The sequence below is a fragment of the Phyllobates terribilis genome, unplaced genomic scaffold, assembly GCF_046119375.1.
Source record: "Phyllobates terribilis strain yellow unplaced genomic scaffold, ASM4611937v1 Scaffold_11__3_contigs__length_659146591, whole genome shotgun sequence".
Classification (NCBI taxonomy): Eukaryota; Metazoa; Chordata; class Amphibia; order Anura; family Dendrobatidae; genus Phyllobates; species Phyllobates terribilis.
The window spans coordinates 214,030,525-214,052,094 of NW_027362771.1; the positions used below are offsets into that span (position 1 = coordinate 214,030,525).

A 21,570-nucleotide genomic window follows, 5' to 3' on the forward strand; every position below is an offset into this window, starting at 1 on the left:
TCAGTATTTTTCATCAGTGTTTGTATGCGAAAGCCAGGATTGACACCTGTTCTGTGTTTTGGAGACACTCCTGGATTTGGCATACAAATACTGATCAGAAAATACTGACATGTGAAAGAGGCCTTAGTCTGACTTATCAGTAGGGGCGTGACCACTTAAAGTTCTTAGAGCAGCATAAACTCCAAATACGACCCTGTCCACATTGCACCTTCAATAAAATATTCTATAGTCCAAGTTTTTTATTTCATAAGTTTTAGCCCTCAAGTTGTTTATTGGATGAAAGACAATACCTGAGAGAAATCTTCAGTCACAAGGATATGCCTGCATGCAGCATTTAGACATTTCTTAGTGGTAAGTGGCTTAGCAGCTGAGTCACAATAGGACTCATTCACAGATCTGCCTTGAATATCCATACATATTATTTTCCTCCTCGTTTCTTCTTGATTACAATCTGTGGGACACTTGTGCATACAAAGTTATTATAAGCATATACCATATACAAGCTGATATCTAATGCCAAAAATGAATCTGAAAAAGAGCAAGTATGACAAAAATGTGGTATATATTTACACTACCGTTCGAAAGTTTGGGATCACCCAGACAATTTTTGGTTTCCATGAAAACTCATACTTTTATTTATCAAATGAGTTGCAAAATGAATAGAAAATATAGTCCAGACATTGACAATGTTAGAAATAATGATTTTTATTTGAAAGAATAATTTTCTCCTTCAAACTTTGCTTTCATCAAAGAATGCTCCCTTTGCAGCAATTGCAGCATTGCAGACCTTTGGCATTCTAGCTGTTAATTTGCTGAGGTAATCTTGAGAAATTTCCCCCCATGCTTCCTGAAGCCCCTTCCACAAGTTGGATTGGCTTGATGGACACTTTTTGCGTACCATATGGTCAAGCTGCTCCCACAACAGCTCAATGGGGTTGAGATCTGGTGACTGCGCTGGCCACTCCATTACAGATAGAATACCAGCTGCCTGCTTCTTCCCTAAATAGTTCATGCATAATTTGGAGGTGTGCTTTGGATCATTGTCCTGTTGTGGGAAGAAATTGGCTCCAATCAAGCGTTAAGCGGTATGGTATGGCATGGCGTTGCAAAATGGAGTGATAGCCTTCCTTATTCAAAATCCCATTTACTTGTACAAATCTCCCACTTTACCAGCACCAAAGCAACCCCAGACCATCACATTACCTCCACCATGCTTGACAGATGGCGTCAGGCACTCTTCCAGCATCTTTTCAGTTGTTCTGCGTCTCACAAATGTTCTTCTGTGTGATCCAAACACCTCAAACTGATTCGTCTGTCCATAAAACTTTTTTCCAATCTTCCTCTGTCCAATGTCTGTGTTCTTTTGCCCATATTAATCTTTTCCTTTTATTAGCCAGTCTCAGATATGGCTTTTTCTTTGCCACTTTGCCCTGATGGCCAGCATCCCGGAGTCGCCTCTTCACTGTAGACGTTTACACTGGCATTTTGCGTGTACTATTTAATGAAGCTGCCAGTTGAGGAGCTGTGAGGCGTTGATTTCTCAAACTAGAGACTCTAATGTACTTGTCTTGTTGCTCAGTTGTGCAGCGGGGCCTCCCACTTCTCTTTCTACTCTGGTTAGAGCCTGTTTGTTCTCTCCTCTGAAGGGAGTAATACACACCGTTGTAGGAAATCTTCAGTTTTTTGGCAACTTCTCGCATGGAATAGCCTTCATTTCTAAGAACAAGAATAGACTGTCGAGTTTCACATGAAAGTTCTCTTTTTCTGGCCATTTTGAGAGTTTCATAGAACAAACAAATGTAATGATCCAGATTCTCAGTTAGTTCAAAGGAAGGTCAATTTTATAGCTTCTCAAATCAGCTAAACCGTTTTCAGCTGGGCTAACATACTTGTGCAAGGGTTTTCTAGGGTTTTCTAAACATCCATTAGCCTTCTTACACTGTTAGCAAACACAATGTACCATTAAAACACTGGAGTGGTGGTTGTTGGAAATGGGCCTCTATACACCTATGTAGATATTGCGATAAAAACAAGACGTTTGCAGCTAGAATAGTCATTTACCACATTAACAATGTATAGAGTGTATTTCTGATTCATTTAATGTTAGCTTCATTGAAAAAAAATGTGATTTTCTTTCAAAAATAATGAAATTTCTAAATGACTCCAAACTTTTGAACGGTAGTGTACAAACAGCAATAAAGAAATCAATACTACACTATAAATACTATAAAATAAATACTATAAAACACTCATTAATCGGCATCAATACTCACAGCTAGCCACTCATCTGCCTTCCATTGGTACTGGATACAGTCAGGTAATGTGCAATATTTATGACTGTCTGGGCGGGAAGCAGGACTGCAGAATTTTGCATCAACTTGGCCTTTTCCTTTTAGCCTACAATACACATGTCTATCCTGGATTCCTATTCCACAGGTTGTAGAACACTATATCAGATAAAAAGAATTCCAAAAAGAAATATATATGATTTATTGAAATACCAATAATACAATAACATAAAACAACTATGTGAGAAATTTCTGTAAAGTAAAATAGTTCTACCAGATGGAGGATTATGAAGTAAAATGTTAATAATATTACTTTTTTAATTTCATGAGACCTTCATCATTGACTCAATATAGAAAAAAACACTGAATTACCTACACTGTGTACACAATTATTAGGTGAGTATTTTGACCATGTCATCATTTTTTTGGCCTCTTTCACATGTCAGTGTGTCCGGTACGTTTGGTAACAGTTTCCACAAGTACCAGAGACACTTACACATGTAGACTCATTCAAATTAATGGGTCTGTGCACATGTCAGTTTTTTTGCACACTGCACGGGCCATAAAACGTCCCACACATGTGCACACTGATGACACACGTATGACATCCATGTGTCATAAGTATGACATGTACCGGCGCCTGGGAATCAGCGGTACAGGGAATAATCCAGTGTCCCATGCTGTAATCTATCTGACCGACATTTCTGCATCAGCGGTGTGCGGTGGCAATCGCACCCGATGAGAAGCAGAGGAAAATGACGCGCTGCAGTGAGCAAGCCCCTGAACTTCGCTGAGCTCACTGAGCGGTATCCTGTCACTCACTGAGCTCAGCGCACTTCAGGGGCCCTCTCGCTGGAGCAAGTCATTCTCCCCTGCTCCTCAGTGTGTGTGGTTGCCTCAAGCCAAATGTCGCACAGATGGATTAGATAGGTGTGGGACAGTGGATTATTTAATCTTTGGACAGGTGAGGGATATTGTTCTTTTTAATTTTTGTTTTTTTTTACAGGGGGCAATGAATTAGGTGTAAAGGTAAGTATAATGTTAATTTTTATTTTATTTTTATGTTTACACCTGTTGGAGACAGTGGCAGCAGAATACTACTCTCAACATTGTCCCTTGCTCACGCTGATCACTGCACAAGCAGGGGACAATGATGAGAAATTCCTTCAGCACCTCGAGCTTGGGAACAGCACTAACTGTACCGCTGATTCCCAGGCACCGGTATGTGTGATACTTATGCGGCACACATACAGCACATGGTTGCCACACGTATGCCACAGAGGTACACACGGATAACTCCGGTACTGGTTTTTCCAGTACCGGAATATCAGGATGTATGAAAAAGGCCTTAAAGGGGTTTTCCCACAAACAAAAGTTCATTTTAAACCATGGCTGTGTCTGACCGTGCACAGAACATGGTCTGATCATACCACAGCTCCTGGGCAGGAGAGGAAGCAAAAGAGTATACAGATATTACAGCAGGGGATCACAGAGGATTCATTTTGTGAGGTAAATTATTGTTTAAAAACAGCAGTGAAATGTTTTACCTCACAAAATGAATCATCTGTGATACCCTGCTGTAATGTCTGTATTGTCTTTTGCTTCCTCCCCTGCCCAGGAGCAGTGGTATGTTCGGTACACGGTCAGACACAGACAATTATTAAAATGAACTTTTGTTTGTGGGAAAAACCCTTTAAGCTGTATAAACTTGAATGCTTATTAGTGTGAACCATATCTGGTGATGTGTATTTGTGCAATGAGGTAAAGTATTGCCTAAGGATATCAACCCCCTTTATAAAAGTGTGTAGAATTATTAGGCAGTTTTCTTCAGGCAAAATGGGCCAAAAAAGTGATTTACGTGACTCTGAAAAGTCAAAAGATGTCTTACTGAGGGATGCAAGAAATTGCTAAAATATTGGACTGTGACCACAGAACCATCAAAAGTTTTGTTGCAAATAGTCAATAGGGTTGCAAAAAATGTGTTGAGAAAAGAAGACATAATCAAGAAAAAGGGCACATCCAAATGTATTCTTCATGATTATATCCTTTTATATTTCATAAAGTGTATATACAAATACTTGATACTTTCTTAATAATATTATAATCACCACTGTGAACAAAACATCCAGGCTGAAGCCCATTTCACAGTCTAGATGTTTTGTTCACAGTGGTGATTATAATATTATTAAGAAAGTATCAAGTATTTGTATATACACTTTATGAAATATAAAAGGATATAATCATGAAAAATATGATTGGATGTGCCATTTTTCTATATTATGGACTCAAGGCTGTTGGTGGGAACAACTGCTTTTCAACAGGTGTGGAACATTTATATTAAGCCAGTGTTTGATTTAGAGAGAAAAGGATGCTCAATAACTGACAAAGGTTTGAGAAGAATCAAATGTGAAGCGACCAGGAACCCATTATCCTCCAGTGCTGTCATATTCCAGAACTGCAACCTCTCTGGAGTGCCCAAAAGTACAAGCTGTTCAGTGCTCAGAGACAAGGCCAAGGTAAGGAAGGCTGGAACCCGACTACCACTGAACAAGACACAGAAGTTGAAACATCAAGACTGGGTCAAGAAATATCTAAAAACAGATTTTTCAAAGGTTTTATTGACTGATGAGATGGGAGTGACTCTTGACAGAAAAGAGGGATGAGCCTGTGTCTGGATCAGTAATGTGCACAGACCTCCACTTTGACTCAGACAACAGCATGGTGGAGGTGGGGTACTGCTGTGGGCTAGTATTTTTAATAATTATAATTATTATTATTAGAACTATTATTCCTCTGATGCACATTCAGCTGAAGTGTACTGCGACACAGAGACGCGTCGGGTCTGTGCGCTGCAATACACACTGCTGGCCAATCAGAGGCCAGCAGCTGACATCGGCGTGCACATGACTGGGGGCGAATGGCAGTGACGTCATGCGCTCTTGTCGCTTGCACACTGAAGTCAGCTGCCGGCTTCAGAAGAGGACAGTGCGCAGCGAGGGAGCGGAGGAAGGTGAGTAGAATCATTAATTTTTTTTCTTTGCATTAAAGAACTGCATGAGAATGGGGGACATATCTACCAGGATGGGGGATTTATATACCAAGATGGAGGATATATATACCAGGATGGGGCCCAGGATAGGGGATATATATACCAGGATGGGGCCCAGAATATGGGTCATATTTATCAGGATGGAGCCCAGGATAAGGGACATACCGTACAGACCAAAAGTTTGGACACACCTTCTCATTTAAAGATTTTTCTGTATTTTCATGACTATGAAAATTGTACATTCACACTGAAGGCATCAAAACTATGAATTAACACACGTGGAATTATATACTTAACAAAAAAGTGTGAAACAACTAAAAATATGTCTTATATTCTAGGTTCTTCAAAGTAGCCACCTTTTGCTTTGATGACTGCTTTGCACACTCTTGGCATTCTCTTGATGAGCTTCAAGAGGTAGTCACCGGAAATGGTTTTCACTTCACAGGTGTGCCCTGTCAGGTTTAATAAGTGGGATTTCTTGCCTTATAAATGGGGTTGGGACCATCAGTTGTGTTGTGCAGAAGTCTGGTGGATACACAGCTGATAGTCCTACTGAATAGACTGTTAGAATTTGTATTATGGCAAGAAAAAAGCAGCTAAGTAAGTAAAGAAAAACGAGTGGCCATCATTACTTTAAGAAATGAAGGTCAGTCAGTGCGAAAAATTGGGCAAACTTTGAAAGTGTCCCCAAGTGCAGTTGCAAAAGCCATCAAGCGCTACAAAGAAACTGGCTCACATGAGGACCGCCCCAGGAAAGCTAGACCAAGAGTCACCTCTGCTTCTGAGGATAAGTTTATCCTAGTCACCAGCCTCAGAAATCGCAGGTTAACAGCAGCTCAGATTAGAGACCAGGTCAATGCCACATAGAGTTCTAGCAGCAGACACATCTCTTCAACAACTGTTAAGAGGAGACTTTCTGCAGCAGGCCTTCATGGTAAAATAGCTGCTAGGAAACCACTGCTAAGGACAGGCAACAAGCAGAAGAGACTTGTTTGGGCTAAAGAACACAAGGAATGGACATTAGACCAGTGGAAATCTGTACTTTGGTCTGATGAGTCCAAATTTAAGATCTTTGGTTCCAACCACCGTGTCTTTGTGCGACGCAGAAAAGGTGAACGGATGGACTCTACATGCCTGGTTCCCACCGTGAAGCATGGAGGAGGAGGTGTGATTGTGTTGGGGGTGCTTTGCTGGTGACACTGTTGGGGATTTATTCAAAATTGAAGGCATACTGAACCAGCATGGCTACCTCAGCATCTTGCAGCGACATGCTATTCCATCCGGTTTGCATTTAGTTGGACCATCATTTATTTTTCAACAGGACAATGACCCCAAACACACCTCCAGGCTGTGTAAGGGCTATTTGACCAAGGAGGAGAGTGATGGGGTGCTATGCCAGATGACCTGGCCTCCACAGTCACCAGACCTGAACCCCATCGAGATGGTTTGGGGTGAGCTGGACCGCATAGTGAAGGCAAAAGGGCCAACAAGTGCTAAGCATCTCTGGGAACTCCTTCAAGATTGTTGGAAGACCATTTCCGGTGACTACCTCTTGAAGCTTATCAAGAGAATGCCAAGAGTGTGCAAAGCAGTCATCAAAGCAAAAGGTGGCTACTTTGAAGAACCTAGAATATAAGACATATTTTCAGTTGTTAATTCATAGTTTTGATGCCTTCAGTGTGAATGTACAATTTTCATAGTCATGAAAATACAGAAAAATCTTTAAATGAGAAGGTGTGTCCAAACTTATGGTCTGTACTGTATATACCAAAATAGGGGATATATATACCAGGATGGGCCAGGAAGAAGAACATATATACCATGATGGAGGACATATATATTTATATACCAGGATGGGGGACATATATACCAGGATGGAAGACATACAGTTGAAACCAGAAGTTTACATACACTATATAAAAAGACACATATTGCATGTTTTTCTCAATAATGACTTTGCGGTAAGTAATAAAAATGCCTTAAAACATTCTCTCTCATTATTCTGACATTTGGCAAATATTAAAAATTATGGTAATCCTAATTGAACCAAAACGGGAAAGGTTTATTCTGCTTTCATGTCAGATATTGAGAAAAACATGCTTGTGTGTCTTTTTATATAGTGTATGTAAACTTCTGGTTTCAACTGTATATTCTAGGATGGGCCCAGGATGGGGGACATATATACCAGGAAGGAACCCAAGATGGGGGACATTACTACATAATGGAGGAGGTGCAACTTGTATGTTCTTATAGGATTTAGAACACTACAAGGGCCCATACATCTGACCAACATGTGGAAGACGGTGGGGCCAGGTCCAAATATTGCACCGGGGCCCATCAGACTCCAGTTATGCCACTGGCTAATTGGACCTATTCATTTTGAAGATGGACTCAAAATCACAAAACTACTACCAGTTTGTAGAAGACACTTTCTTCAAACAGTGGTACAGGAAAAAGTCTGCATCTTTCAATACAACCATGATTTTTATGGAGGACAATGCTCCATCACATGCATCGAAGTACTCAACTGCTTGGTTAGCCAGTAAAGGCCTTGAACTTGAAAGAATAATGACATGGCCCTCTTCCTCACCTGACCTAAACATATTGAGAACTTGTGGGCCCTTCTAAAACAAGAGATTTATGGTGGAGGAAAACAGTCACCTCTCTGAACTGTGTCTGGGAGGCTGTGTTTGGCGCTGCTCAAAAATTTGATCGCCAATGGATGGAAGATTTAAGACTGTTATTGAAAAGAAGGTTGACTATAATGGTCACTAATAATTTTTTTAAATATGAGAAATGTATTTTTGTTTGGTTAATATTTTCACTTTATCAAGTGAAAATAAACAATTGAAATGGGAAATTTTATGTTTTTCATTTAGTTGCATAACAATTCTGCACACTAATAGTAGCCCAATAATTTTGCAAACAGATGCTCTACTATGAAAGACAAAATTTCACTTTTACTTTCTTAAATATTCAGGCTTCAGGTTTATTTGCCTTTTTGATTGACAGACAGAACTGTAGTTGTTCAGTAATAAAATTAATCATCAAAAATACAAATTGCTTAATAATTGTGGATACAGTATATAAATATGTATTTGTGCCATATATGACATAAATGAAAACATTGTTATATATCGTACTGTACAAAAGTTTTCGGCAGGTGTGGAAAAATTATGTAAATTTAGAATGCTTTCAAAAATAGAAGTGTTAATGGTTTATTGTTATCAGTTAACAAAAAGCAAAGTGAAGGAATGGATGACAACTCTAAATCAAATCCATATTTGGTATGACCACCCTTTGACTTCAAAACTAGCATCAATACTACTGCAAGTTTGTTCGGTGATGGTTAATAATTTTAATGTTTGTTTGAACCACACTGATGAATGGCAAAACATTTTTACCTCTTCCCACTTTTCACTTTTCCAAGAAGGGCATCTGCCAATCCTGCATATCTTTTGCATGCGAGGCTTTCTCAAGTGTTTACAATTTGCATCTTCCACTTGTTTGCCATTTGAAATGCAGTGAACATTTCGATCTTGTGTCCCCTTTCCACAGCCAACGGAGCACTAAAAATAAGAAAGATAACATCATCTACAAAGAGCAGAAGAATAATAGAACAATTTTCATATCTTCTGTGATTTGGACATATTACTTGTTTGTCTTATAAATATTAATGCAGAATTACTGCAGCGTGAAAGCAACCTAACATAACTACCATTAAAAAGGAATGTTAAAATGTCTTTTGACCTCATTCATCTGTAAGAGGTAGTGATGAGCGAATGTGCTTGGATAATGTGTTAACAGAGCATACTTGGGTACTAACCGAGTATCTTCGGTGTGCTCATATATTATGTTCGATCCCCTGAGTCTGCATGATTTATGGCTGTTAGACAGCCTCAACACATGCAGGGATTGCCTGTTTGTTAGGGAATTCTCACGCATGTTGAGGCTGTCTAACAGCCGTAAATCATATAGATGCAGGGACTCAAACATAATATACCAACACGCTGAAGATACTTGGATAACACGTGAGCATGCTCGGTTAACCCCTTATCCGAGCACGTTCGCTCATTACTAGTAAGAGGATGAAAGGTACCTCTAGCACCTTCTGAATAATGCATGCATGCCTATACATTCCTGTTTACACTTTGCTAATAATGTGCATTTTACTAAATATTCTGCCCATATTATAATTGTACAGCATATTCCTCATGTTGGGCACTGTAGAGTGAGTGGTTTTGACTCAATTTCCTGGACTCTGCATGTAGTTGAGAAATTACTAAGCACTTATTATATATTCCAGGCAGAAGCGTCACTGATTAATTGAGTATGCAGAAGAATCTAGAAGAAAGGGAAAGGTTTAGTTTATACACTGCTCAAAAAATAAAGGGAACACTTAAACAACAGAATATAACTCCAAGTAAATCAAACTTCAGTGAAATCAAACTGTCCACTTAGGAAGCAACACTGATTGACAATAAATTTCACATGCTGTTGTGCGAATGGAATAGACAATAGATGGAAATTATTGGCAATTATCAAGACACAATCAATAAAGGAGTGGTTCTGCAGGAGGGGACCACAGACCACAAAATGACCTCCAGAAGGCCACAAATGTGCATGTGTCTGCACAAACGCTTAGAAACAGACTCCATGAGGGTGGTATGAAGGCCCGACGTCCACAGATGGGGGTTGTGCTCACAGCCCAACACCGTGCAGGATGCTTGGCATTTGCCACAGAACACCAGGATTGGCAAAGTCGCCACTGTGTGCTCTTCACAGATGAAAGCAGTTTCACACTGAACACACGTGACAGACGTGACAGAGTCTGGAGACGCTGTGGAGAGCGATCTGCTGCCTGCAACATCCTTCAGCATGACCGGTTTGGCAGTGGGTCAGTAATGGTGTGGGGTGGCATTTCTTTGGAGGGCCGCACAGCCCTCCATGTGCTTGCCAGAGGTAGCCTGACTGCCATTAGGTACCGAGATGAGATCCTCAGACCCCTTGTGAGACCATATGCTGGTGCGGTTGGCCCTGGGTTCCTCCTAACGCAGGACAATGCCAGACCTCATGTGGCTGGAGTGTGTCAGCAGTTCCTGCAAGATGAAGGCATTGAAGCTATGGACTGGCCCACCCGTTCCCCAGACCTGAATCCAATTGAGCACATCTGGGACATCATGTCTCGCTCCATCCACCAACGTCACGTTGCACCACAGACTGTCCAGGAGTTGGTGGATGCTTTAGTCCAGGTCTGGGAGGAGATCCCACAGGAGATCATCCGCAACCTCATCAGGAGCATGCCCAGGCATTGTAGGGAGGTCATACAGGCACGTGGAGGCACACACAATACTGAGCCTCATTTTGACTTGTTTTAAGGACATTACATCAAAGTTGAATCAGCCTGTAGTGTGTTTTTCCACTTTAATTTTGGGGGTGACTCCAAATCCAGGCCTCCATTGGTTAATAAATTTGACTTCCATTGATGATTTTTGTGTGATTTTGTTGTCAGCACATTCAACTTTGTACAGAACAAAGTATCCAATGAGAATATTTCATTCATTCAGATCTAGAATGTGTTATTTGAGTGTTCCCTTTATTTTTTTGAACAGTTTAAATAGACCCCTGAGTTTTGTTACAGTTCAGACAGCCATAGCGAGAGAAAGTGATAGCAAGGAAGCTTTCGAGACTTTTTAGGCCTCTTCTTCAGGCATAATACAACAAAGTTTCTGAAGAAACACAAATATATGCATAAAAAAAGTCTACTAATTATGCCATGCCTCTTCTTTTTTTTCTTTGTGTATATATTTGTGTTTCTACAGAAACAATGCAACATCTATGTAAATTGATTTTGATTGAGTTGACCAATTATGTGTTTGATTTCATTTGGCAAATTATGTGTCTAAAGATTTATGAACACTGTCCAAAAGAAAAACTGTCATTGTTGCCGATTGCAATCAAACACAGGATAGTTTTCTTATTATGTTCACACAGTTTTATGACCCAGTTTTTGGTGCAGAGTGTGCAGCAACATCCATATAAAAAATCTGCTCACCATTTATTTTAGAAACTGAGCCCATTGTGGACATGTCGCCTTTTTTTTAACACTTAAAAAAAAAGTCATATCCATTCTTTGGCACATTTTTGATACGTAAATCATGGCAGTTTAGAGGCATGTTCACACAGAGTTTTTTGACAAGGATTATGAAATGGATCTGCACCAAAATTCACTACTACTGTCACACAAGGTTAGGGAAAGACTAAATGCACAACAACGGGAAGAGGGGGAGGAAGCCCAAACAATAGAAAAAGGGGTAGTGGAGACCCCTAGGCAGATCTGACAGTCACACTGACTCCCCTAGCATCCCTAAATAGGTTCCGCACCTATCGCCGAGCAGGAAACCTAATCCCTGACTGACCCTAGCGAAAGGCCCTAGGTAGAGAGGCGAAGCGGTGAGCACTAGTCAGCCACCACTGCAACTATAGACAAACAAGTAGACAGACAAGGGAAACACTTAGCTTGAGAATACACCAGAGAGATCACGCCAACTATCCTCCAAAGGAAGTCCAAGAAAACACTAGCCAACTACTAGTACTTCAAGCCTGGACAGAGGAAAATAGAGCTATCACCGACGACTCTCTGGAGAGACTGAAGATATTTAAACACCCAGCAAGGGTGTGTCAATAAGAAGTAGAAGGTGGAGGTAACTGCTAGGTCCTAGAGGGAGAAGGATATTACTATACTACAGAGAAAATAAGATCAAGAAGGTGCCTGCAGAGCCAAGCACAATGCCCTTCTACAGCTGGATCCAGGACGACTGTCTGTCACACCAGACACACCCATGACAACTACAGAATTTGTAGCTGTTTTTTATGTCTCATTCAGACATTTGTGAATCATGTACATGTTCTATCTGTGTATCTGTAAAAAATCATGGAAACGTCCATTTTTGATTGGATAAAATAAAATTACCCATTCAAGTCTATGGGTACATGAAAATAACTGACATTAAAATTTGAGAGCCCTCAGTGGTTGATACCTTTTAATGGCTAACTGAAAAGATGGTAACAAATTGCAAGCTTTCGAGACTACTCAGGTATCTTCTTCAGGCATAGAATAACACAAAATCTGAAGAGTCACATATTTATGCACAGGAGGATACAGGAATAATGCAATAGATACACATGTGGTCAAAATTGTTGATACCCCTCGTTTAATGAAAGAAAAACCCACAATGGTCACAGAAATAACTTGAATCTGACAAAAGTAATAATAAATTAAAAATCTATGAAAATGAAAGTCAGTCATTGCTTTTCAACCCTGCTTCCACAGAATTTAAAAAAAAAATAAACTCATGAAATAGGCCTGGACAGAAATGATGGTACTCTTAACTTAATATTTTGTTGAACAACCTTTTGAGGCAATCATTGCATTATTACTTTTGTCAAGTTTTGTTAAAGTTATTTCTGTGACCATTGTGGGTTTTTCTTTCATTAAACGAGGGGTACCAACAACTTTGACCACATGTGAAAGACAAGTGATGTGAAGAACTATAAATGTGGAATGGGGAGACAATAAAGATTCTCCTGAGTTTGGCCTAACCGGTTGTCAGAACTTCAGGTGGTTTGTTAAATCTGGAAGTGTCACATTCTGGTTTTCTTTATTATGTTGGAGGAGGCATCTTAGTTATCGTATGCTGTTTCATCATTGAATAGGATGGATGTCAGTCAGAGTCAGCCTAGCACAATGGAGAAGCAGCCTGAAGATACAGTCATGTTACGACATCTTCTATGGTGCAACGCCTACTTGCAGTATCACGTGATTTAATCATTGCTCTGATAGCTTTGCAGTGTCTTTTCCCTTGCTCTCCCCTGATGCGAGCAAGGTCCCACTGATTCAGTGAAGTGACTGCTTACAGCAATTAAGCTGTCTACTCCCATCTACCCATGTGGATGTCAGACAGCAATTCTGTGTGTGAGAAGAGGCGGGGTAAAGTGCCAGAAATGGTGCATCTGTGATGCACTAATTTTGGGGCAACTGTGGGGTTGTATTTTTAGGCTGGGAAGAGCCCAATAGCCAGGGACCTTCCCAGCCTGATAATATAAGCCCGCAGCTGTCTGCTTTAACTTGGCTGGTTATCAAAAATAGGGGGGACCCCACGTCATTTTTTTAAATTATTTATTTATTTAATAGTTTAAATTTAAAAACTACTTTAAAGGCACTAAAGATTGAAAGTTTTTGTAGGAGGCTTGTGAATTTGTCTACAGGATATCTATATATTCTATCTATTCTATTTTATCTATTCTACCAATATCTGTATATAAGATTGCTTTATTAGTTTGAAAACTAGCTTTAAATTACATAGAGAATTACAGTATGTAAAAGATGATGTTAAAATCGCATTACAAATGGATTGCATACTCATATCATACGGAGGTCATACAGATGCTAGTTGAGAAAAATCGCATTGTGTTCATTCGTATGACACACGCATGACACTTGTCCTTTTCTGGATCAACATCAGACCGATTTTTTATACGCTAGTGTGACTTCAGCCTTACTGTGATAGGCCACTAATACCATGTGTTGACATAAAATGGTCCCTATTACCATGTAGGGGCAGAGAAGGGACATGTTTATTATGTGGAAGCACAGAGGGGATATTATTACCATGTGGGGCAACAGAGTGGGAACTTTACTATTACTGCACTATTACTGTGTGGGGTTTGCTACTGCCATTATGGCGGCACAAAGCGGGCACTGCCACCATGTGTGTGCAAAGAGGAGGCACTGTTATTTTGTTGGACTCAGAGAGGGCACTGTTTCCATATGGAGGCACAGAGAGGGCATTATTATCTTGGGCGCTAGAAAAAAGGAGGTTGCCAGGGTGGAGGGATGTAAGTATTACTGCATGTACACTTTGGATGGGTATAGCACTACAAGGCTACATGGTATTTGTAGATGTGGGGGAAAATGGAGAGAGTGCTGGAAAAGAGATGTCAAAGATGTCTGTGTGTTGCATTCTGCTGAGATAAATCATACATAAAAGAAGTCATGGTGTTCGGGGGCAGATGGAAAAAAAAGGGAAAATGTATGACTTAACATATAAAATGTAAGTCAAATGCCATCTCCCTGTCTTGTGTACCTGCATCTTTCCCAGCAAATGATGGCTGAATTATTGATCAGCAGTGCCCCACCTGTAACTGTTAACTTGTTAAATGCTGCTGTCAATCTGTGACAGAGACATTTACAGTGAGCCGGCGAGGGGGGGGGGACTGTTCTAACCGCTCTTGGCGGTCTGGTGACCCGATCGGGGGGCACCGATGTATTGGCCTGACAACCAGGCATCTGCTGAAGACACCTGTACCAGTCATCATGGTACTACTGTGAAAACCAGCCCATTGCTGGCATTCATAGGTGACCATGATTTCTACTAAGGTATATACAGCAATGCTGTTGTATTGCTGTGTATAGTACAAGTGATCAGATAATCGTAGGTTTAAGTCCCTTAGGGGACTAACAAATACAGTGAAATGTAAAAAAAAAATGTTTTAAAAAATAAAGAAAATATAAATGTTTAAATCACCCCCTTCCCCCCCCATTAAAACAACACAAAAAATACACATCTTTGACATCACTGGGTTTGTAAAAGTCCGATCTATAAAAATGTAAAATAAATTAATCCGATAGGGAAAAAATTGAGGAAAAAAAATCAAAACACCGTTACTGAATTGGGGTATTTTCCCTGCCTGCCGCAACAACAAAAGATAATGTAATAACAGTGATTAAAACATCATATCTACCCCAATATGATATCAATAAAGACATCGGCTCTGGGCACAAGAAAACAAGCCCTCAAGCAGCCTCACAACCCGAAAAATGAAAAAGTTATGGCTCTTGGAAAATGGCAACAAAAGCAAATGTTTGTTTTTTTTACAAATTTCTGAATTTCTTTTCACCACTTAAATAAAAGAAAAACTATGCATGTTTCGTATCTGTGTACTCATAATGACCTGAAGATTCATACTACCTGTCTTACGGTAAAATGAAGGCTGCAAATAAAAAATCCGAAAAACAATTGCTGAATTGTGTTTTTTTGCTATTTTGCCATATGTGGAATTGATGTCCCATTTTCCAGTACATCACAAGATAAAATGAATGATGTCATTCCAAAGTACAACTTGTCCCACAAAAAACAAGCCATCATAATGTTGACGGATAAATAAAAAAGTTATGGCTCTTGGAATAAGGGGAGGAAAAAACAAAATCGCAAAAATGAAAAATTGCCTGGTCATTATCCCCTTTCCAACCTTAGACGAATCCATACATCCGGGTCGGTAGGTACTTATCGACCTTGGACATATTGATACGTCCAGATGATTTTGCGCGCACAAAGGCCGTGTGTTTGTGATTGCTGCCGTGTGTCAGCTGATACTGCCCGGCCTGCCCCCGACACTTTAACCCCCTAAATGCTGCGATCGCAGCATTTAGCGAGCAGGCAGAGGGAAGAAAGCCCCTCTACTCTTGGAGCGGCTCCCCCGCGACGTCATCGTCACACATATTTGGTATCACCGCGTCCGGAACGACCCGACCTATAAAACTGTCCCACTAGTTAACCCCTTTAGTGAACACCGTAAAAATTAAAAATAAAAAACGAGGCAAAAAACAATGCTTTATCATACCCCTGAATAAAAAGTGGAATAAAACACAATCAAAAAGACAAATGTAAAAAAAATTGGTACAGCTGAAAACATCATCTTTTTCCGCAAAAAAAAAGCCAACATACAGCTCCATTAGCGGAAAAATAAAAAAGTTATAGCTTTCAGAATAAAGCAAGGCAAAATTTTTTTTTTTTTCTATAAAATAGTTTTTATTGTGTAAAAGCGCCCAAATTATATATAAAAAAAAAGATATAAATGTGGTATTGCTGTAATCGTACTGACCCGAAGAATAAAGCTGCCTTATCAGTCTTACCACACGTGGAACGACATGAAAAAAGAACCAAAAAAACAATTCTTGAATTGCTGGCTTTTGTTCATTCTGCCTCCCAAAAATCAGAATAGAAATTGATCAAAAAATGTCATGTGCCCGAAAATGGTACCAATAAAAATGTCAACTCGTCCTGCAAAAAAACAAGCCCTCACATGACTCAGTCAGACAAAATATGGAAAGATTATAGCTCTTAAAATATGGTGATGCAAAAACTAGTTTTTGCACAAAAAAAGTGTCTTTTAGTGTGTGACAGCTACCAAACAAAAAAACCTGATATAAATCTGGTATCACTAGAATCACACCCACCCGAAGAATAAAGTCATCTAATCACTTAGACCACATTAGGAACGGCGTAAAAAATAAATGAACCAATTCTTCACATGCTGTTGATTTGTTCATTCTGCCTCCCAAAGATCGCAATATGGCTCGGTGCATATTTATCCTGCGCTCTATGCTGAGTGCTTACACCGGGGTTTCCGTGTAAATCTTTGAAATACGTGATTCAAATGGAATCCCTGGTGGAAGAGTCTCTATATTGAGGCAGATGGAGACACTGTGGACGCCATCTAGCCTCTGATCCGGTATTTAAGGTGTGCATAAAAGCGCCGTCTGCCACAGTTTTGTGCACCTCTGAAAAAAAAGGACAGCGCTGAACAGAGGTCAGACAGAGTCCAGAGTAACTCTGCTGCCTCATTATAGTGAATGAATCCTTTGGGGCTTTCATCTGAATCACGTCACTGGGAGATTTAGATGGAAACACCGATGAGAGTGCTCAATGTAGAGTGGAGGATAAATATGATCCAAAATGTTATGTAAAATGTTCCAAACAAAAGCTTCAAATCAATCTGCAAAAAAGCAAGTCCCCACTCAGGTCCATCATCTGTTATCAGAAATATAGAGGGCTTCCACATTACTGGTAGTACAACGTTTCTGGAAAAGTGAAATGGCTCCTTGCCCCCTAAAAGAAATTCTGAGCCCCAGTGTGTCTAACATTTAGCGTCCACATGTTTGGCATTTCTGTAGCGATGAGAGCTCTCCTTATTTACATGTGTGTGACTCCAGAAGCATGAGCTTGGCGCAAGGTACTGGTCACTTCAATGTACTATTTGTACCCATTTCCCAGTGTGAAAATGTAGAATCCGGGGCTAAAACAAAATTTTGGTGTTAAAAATGTAATTATTTTTTCTTCACTGTCCAATGTAATTATTTTTTCTTCACTGTAAAATTACGATAATTACAGTCAAAATTATCTTTATAATTTTCTTCAGCTTCAAAAAAATCACGGATGGCCTTACATTTTTCTAACAGACAGGGCAGAAAAGTGCCCCATTTTTATGACTGCTCTGGAATTTCTGGATGGTTGGCAACCCTAATACTGTGTTGTTAATTTTGGTTTCTCTTGCTTTTATTTTATGCAACATATGCAAGGGGTAATGGTCTACAAAAGGAGCAGAGTTTCTTAAACACTTAAACACAAAAGGAGAAACTGTTGTTATAAATCTGAGTCCCACCTCTGATTTATGTGATTTAGATCTCATTCAGACGTCCATAGTTTTACATACATTAAAAAAATGGCATATTGTTATCGACGTTTGGTCAGTGTGTTAGTTTTTACCATTAGTGTTTTAGAAGTGTTTTTCTTGAATGCAAAAAAATTGCAAAGCTTCTCCAATTCTTTGCAATGTTAAAAATCCATGATTTTTTGCTGACACACGGTACACAAAAAAAAGTAATGTGAATAGCACCATAGATTGTAATGGGTATGTTTTCCATCTGTGAAAAACACGGAACAATTACGTGAAAAACGGACATCTTAATGAGTGTTCAGGAAATGAGTACTGAACATTGACATGCCAATGTTTTATTCACATTTAAAAATAAGACATGTACACTATAGACATTTCACCAAATTAAATTAATGAGAGACTTATTTTAGTTGTTTGTTTTGATACAGATTCTGTGCCAAAAAATCTATGTGTAAACATAATCTTAGGATGAATTTATACTGGATTTTGTTGGAGAAAGTTTTGCAATTGTCACCATTATTTAAACAACCTGACTTAGATCAATGTAACTGATTTTCATAGAATCATACAATCCCTGGAAAAAATTATGGAATCACCAGGCTCGGAGGATGTTCATTCAGTTATCTAATGTTGTTGAAAAAAAGCAGATCACAGACATGGCATGAAAACTAAAGTCATTTCAAATGGCAACTTTAGGGCTTTTAGAAACACTAAAAGAAATCAAGATAAAAAAATGTGGTACTCAGTAAGGGTAATTTTTTTCAGACCAAGCAGAGGGAAAAAATTATGGAATCACTCAATTCTGAGGAAAAAATTATGGAATCATGAAAAACAAACACACAAAAGAACACTCCAATACATCACTAGTATTTTGTTGCACCACCTCTGGCTTTAATAACAACTTGCAGTCTCTGAGGCATGGACTTAATGAGTGACCAACAGTACTCTTCATCAATCTGGCTCCAACTTTCTCTGATTGCTGTTGCCAGATCAGCTTTGCAGGTTGGAGCCTTGTCATGGACCATTTTCTTCAACTTCCACCAAAGATTTTCAATTGGATTGAGATCCGGACTATTTGCAGGCCATGACATGGACCTTATGTGTCTTCTTTCAAGGAATGTTTTCACAGTTTTTGCTCTATGGCAGGATACATTATCATCTTGAAAAATGATGTCATCATCCCAAAACATCTTTTCAATTGATGGGATAAGAAAACTGTCCAAAATATCAATGTAAACTTGGGCATTTATTGAAGATGTAATGACAGCCATCTCCCCAGTGCCTTTACCTGACATGCAGGCCCATATCATCAATGACTGTGGAAATTTGCATGTTCTCTTCATGCAGTCATCTTTATAAATCTCATTGGAATGGCACCAAACAAAAGTTCCAGCATCATCACCTTGCCCAATGCAGATTCGCGATTCATCACTGAATATGACTTTCATCCACAGTCCACGATTGCTTTTCCTTAGCCCATTGTAACCTTGTTTTTTTCTGTTTAGGTGTTAATGATGGCTTATGTTTAGCTTTTCTGTATGTAAATCCCATTTCCTTCAGGCGGTTTCTTACAGTTCGGTCATAGACATTGACTCCAGTTTCCTCCCATTCGTTCCTCATTTGTTTTGTTGTGCATTTCCTGTTTTGGAGACATATTGTTTTAAGTTTCCGGTCTTGACGCTTTGATGTCTTCCTTGGTCTACCAATATGTTTGCTTTCAACAACCTTCCCATGATGTTTGTATTTGGTCCAGATTTTAGACACAGCTGACTGTGAAGAACCAACATCTTTTGCAACATTGCATGATGATTTACCTTCTTTTAAGAGTTTGATAAATCTCTCCATTGTTTCAATTGACATCTCCCGTGTTGGAGCCATGATTCATGTCAGTCCACTTGGTGCAACAGCTCTCCAAGGTGTGATCACTCCTTTTTAGATGCAGACTAACGAGCAGATCTAATTTGATGCCGGTGTTAGTTTTGGAGATGAAAATTTACAGGGTGATTCCATAATTTTTTCCTCAGAATTGAGTGATTCCATAATTTTCTCCCTCTGCTTGGTCTGAAAAAAATTACCCTTACTGAGTACCACATTTTTAATCTTGATTTCTTTTAGTGTTTCTTAAAGCCCTAAAGTTGCCATTTGAAATTACTTTAGTTTTGTGCCATGTCTGTGATCTGCTTTTTTTCAACAACATTAAACAACTGAATGAACATCCTCCGAGCACGGTGATTCCATAATTTTTGCCAGGGGTTGTAGAATGTTAGAGTTAGAAGGGACCTCCAGGGTCTTCGTGTCCAACCCCCTGCTCAATGCAGGATTCACTAAACCATCTCAGACAGATGACGGTCCAGCCTCTATTTGAAGATTTCCATTGAAGGAGAACTCACCATCTCTCGTGGCAGCCTGTTCCACTTATTGATCACCCTCATTATCAATTTTTTTTTCTAATATCTAATCTGTATCTTCACTCTTTCAGTTTCATTCCATTGCTTCTCGTGTTTCCATGTGCAAATGAGAATAAGGATGATCCCTCTGCACTGTGACATTCCTTCAGATATTTGCAGAAATCTATTAAGTCTCCTCTTAGCCTTCTTTTTTGCAAACTAAACATTCCCAGATCCTTTAACCGTTCCTCGTAGGACATAGTTTGCAGTCCGCTCATCATCCTGGTAGCTCTTCTGTGAACTTGCTCCAGTTTTTCAATGTCTTTTTTAAAATGTGATGCCCAGAACTGGACACAGTATTCCAGAAGAGGTCTGACCAAGGAAGAGTAGATGGGGATCATTACTTCACGTAATCTAGACTCTATGCTATTCTTAATACATCCCAGAATTGTTTGCCTTTTTTGCTGCTGCATCATACTGTTGACTCATGTGCAGTCTGTGATTTATTAATATACCCGTGTCTTTTTCACACGGGCTGATGCTTAGTTCTATTCCTTCCATTCTGTAGATGTAATTTTAGTTTTTCTCGCCCAGATGTAAAATCTTGCATTTCTCCCTGTTAAATACCATTCTATTAGTCGATGTCCATTGTTCAAGCTTATCTAGATTCTTCTGAATCCTTTCTCTGTCTTCTCTAGTGTTAGCTATCCCTCCTAGCTATGCATTGTCTGCAAATTTGATTCATTTACCTTTAGTTCCCTTATCTAGATCATTTACAAAAATGTTGAACAACATTGCGGCCAGGACAGTGCCTTGTGGTACCCCACTTGAAAAACGCTTCCAATTGGATGTGCAACCATTTATTACCACTCTATGAATGTGGTCACTGAGCCAGTTAAGAATCCACCTAACCGTAGCCTTGTTAACCCCATACTTGGTCATTTTTTCAATAAAGATACTATGAGATACTTTATCAAATGGTTTGCTGAAGTCGAGATATACTAATTTCTGCATAAAATCTATGTTTCATAGTTTTTAACGTATAAGATAAACATAAGCTCCCTCAAGTTTAGCCTATACCTTAACATGTTGATTCAGATGGAGGCAGATGTTAATTTTCCCATATTATAGGAAAAATTTCTTCCCAGCTCCACATAGAGCAAATGTTGAGTTGTCATCTTACCGTGAAAAAATCGGAATCACTGATTCCCTGTTTAAATGTATACCTGTTATAAGTCCATTTTCAGTAAATCTTTACTTATTTTTTGAAATTCTTAGTTCTGAGGAATTTTTAAATGCTAAGACCATGTTTTGCAAATGTTGAAAC

At 39.4% G+C, this 21,570-nt stretch overlaps 1 protein-coding gene across 1 annotated transcript in view; it reads right to left on the reverse strand.

Moving 5' to 3' along the window:
- ADAMTS20 (ADAM metallopeptidase with thrombospondin type 1 motif 20) overlaps positions 1 to 21,570 on the reverse strand; it is a 342,835-nt gene that overhangs the window by 43,460 nt on the left and 277,805 nt on the right. The window contains exons 29-31 of the mRNA XM_073652029.1: positions 8,742 to 8,906; positions 2,274 to 2,447; positions 291 to 461 (exon numbers count right to left, since the gene is read on the reverse strand). Of these exons, the coding sequence (XP_073508130.1) occupies positions 291 to 461; positions 2,274 to 2,447; positions 8,742 to 8,906 (510 nt within the window). The remainder of the gene's footprint in view (positions 1 to 290; positions 462 to 2,273; positions 2,448 to 8,741; positions 8,907 to 21,570) is intronic.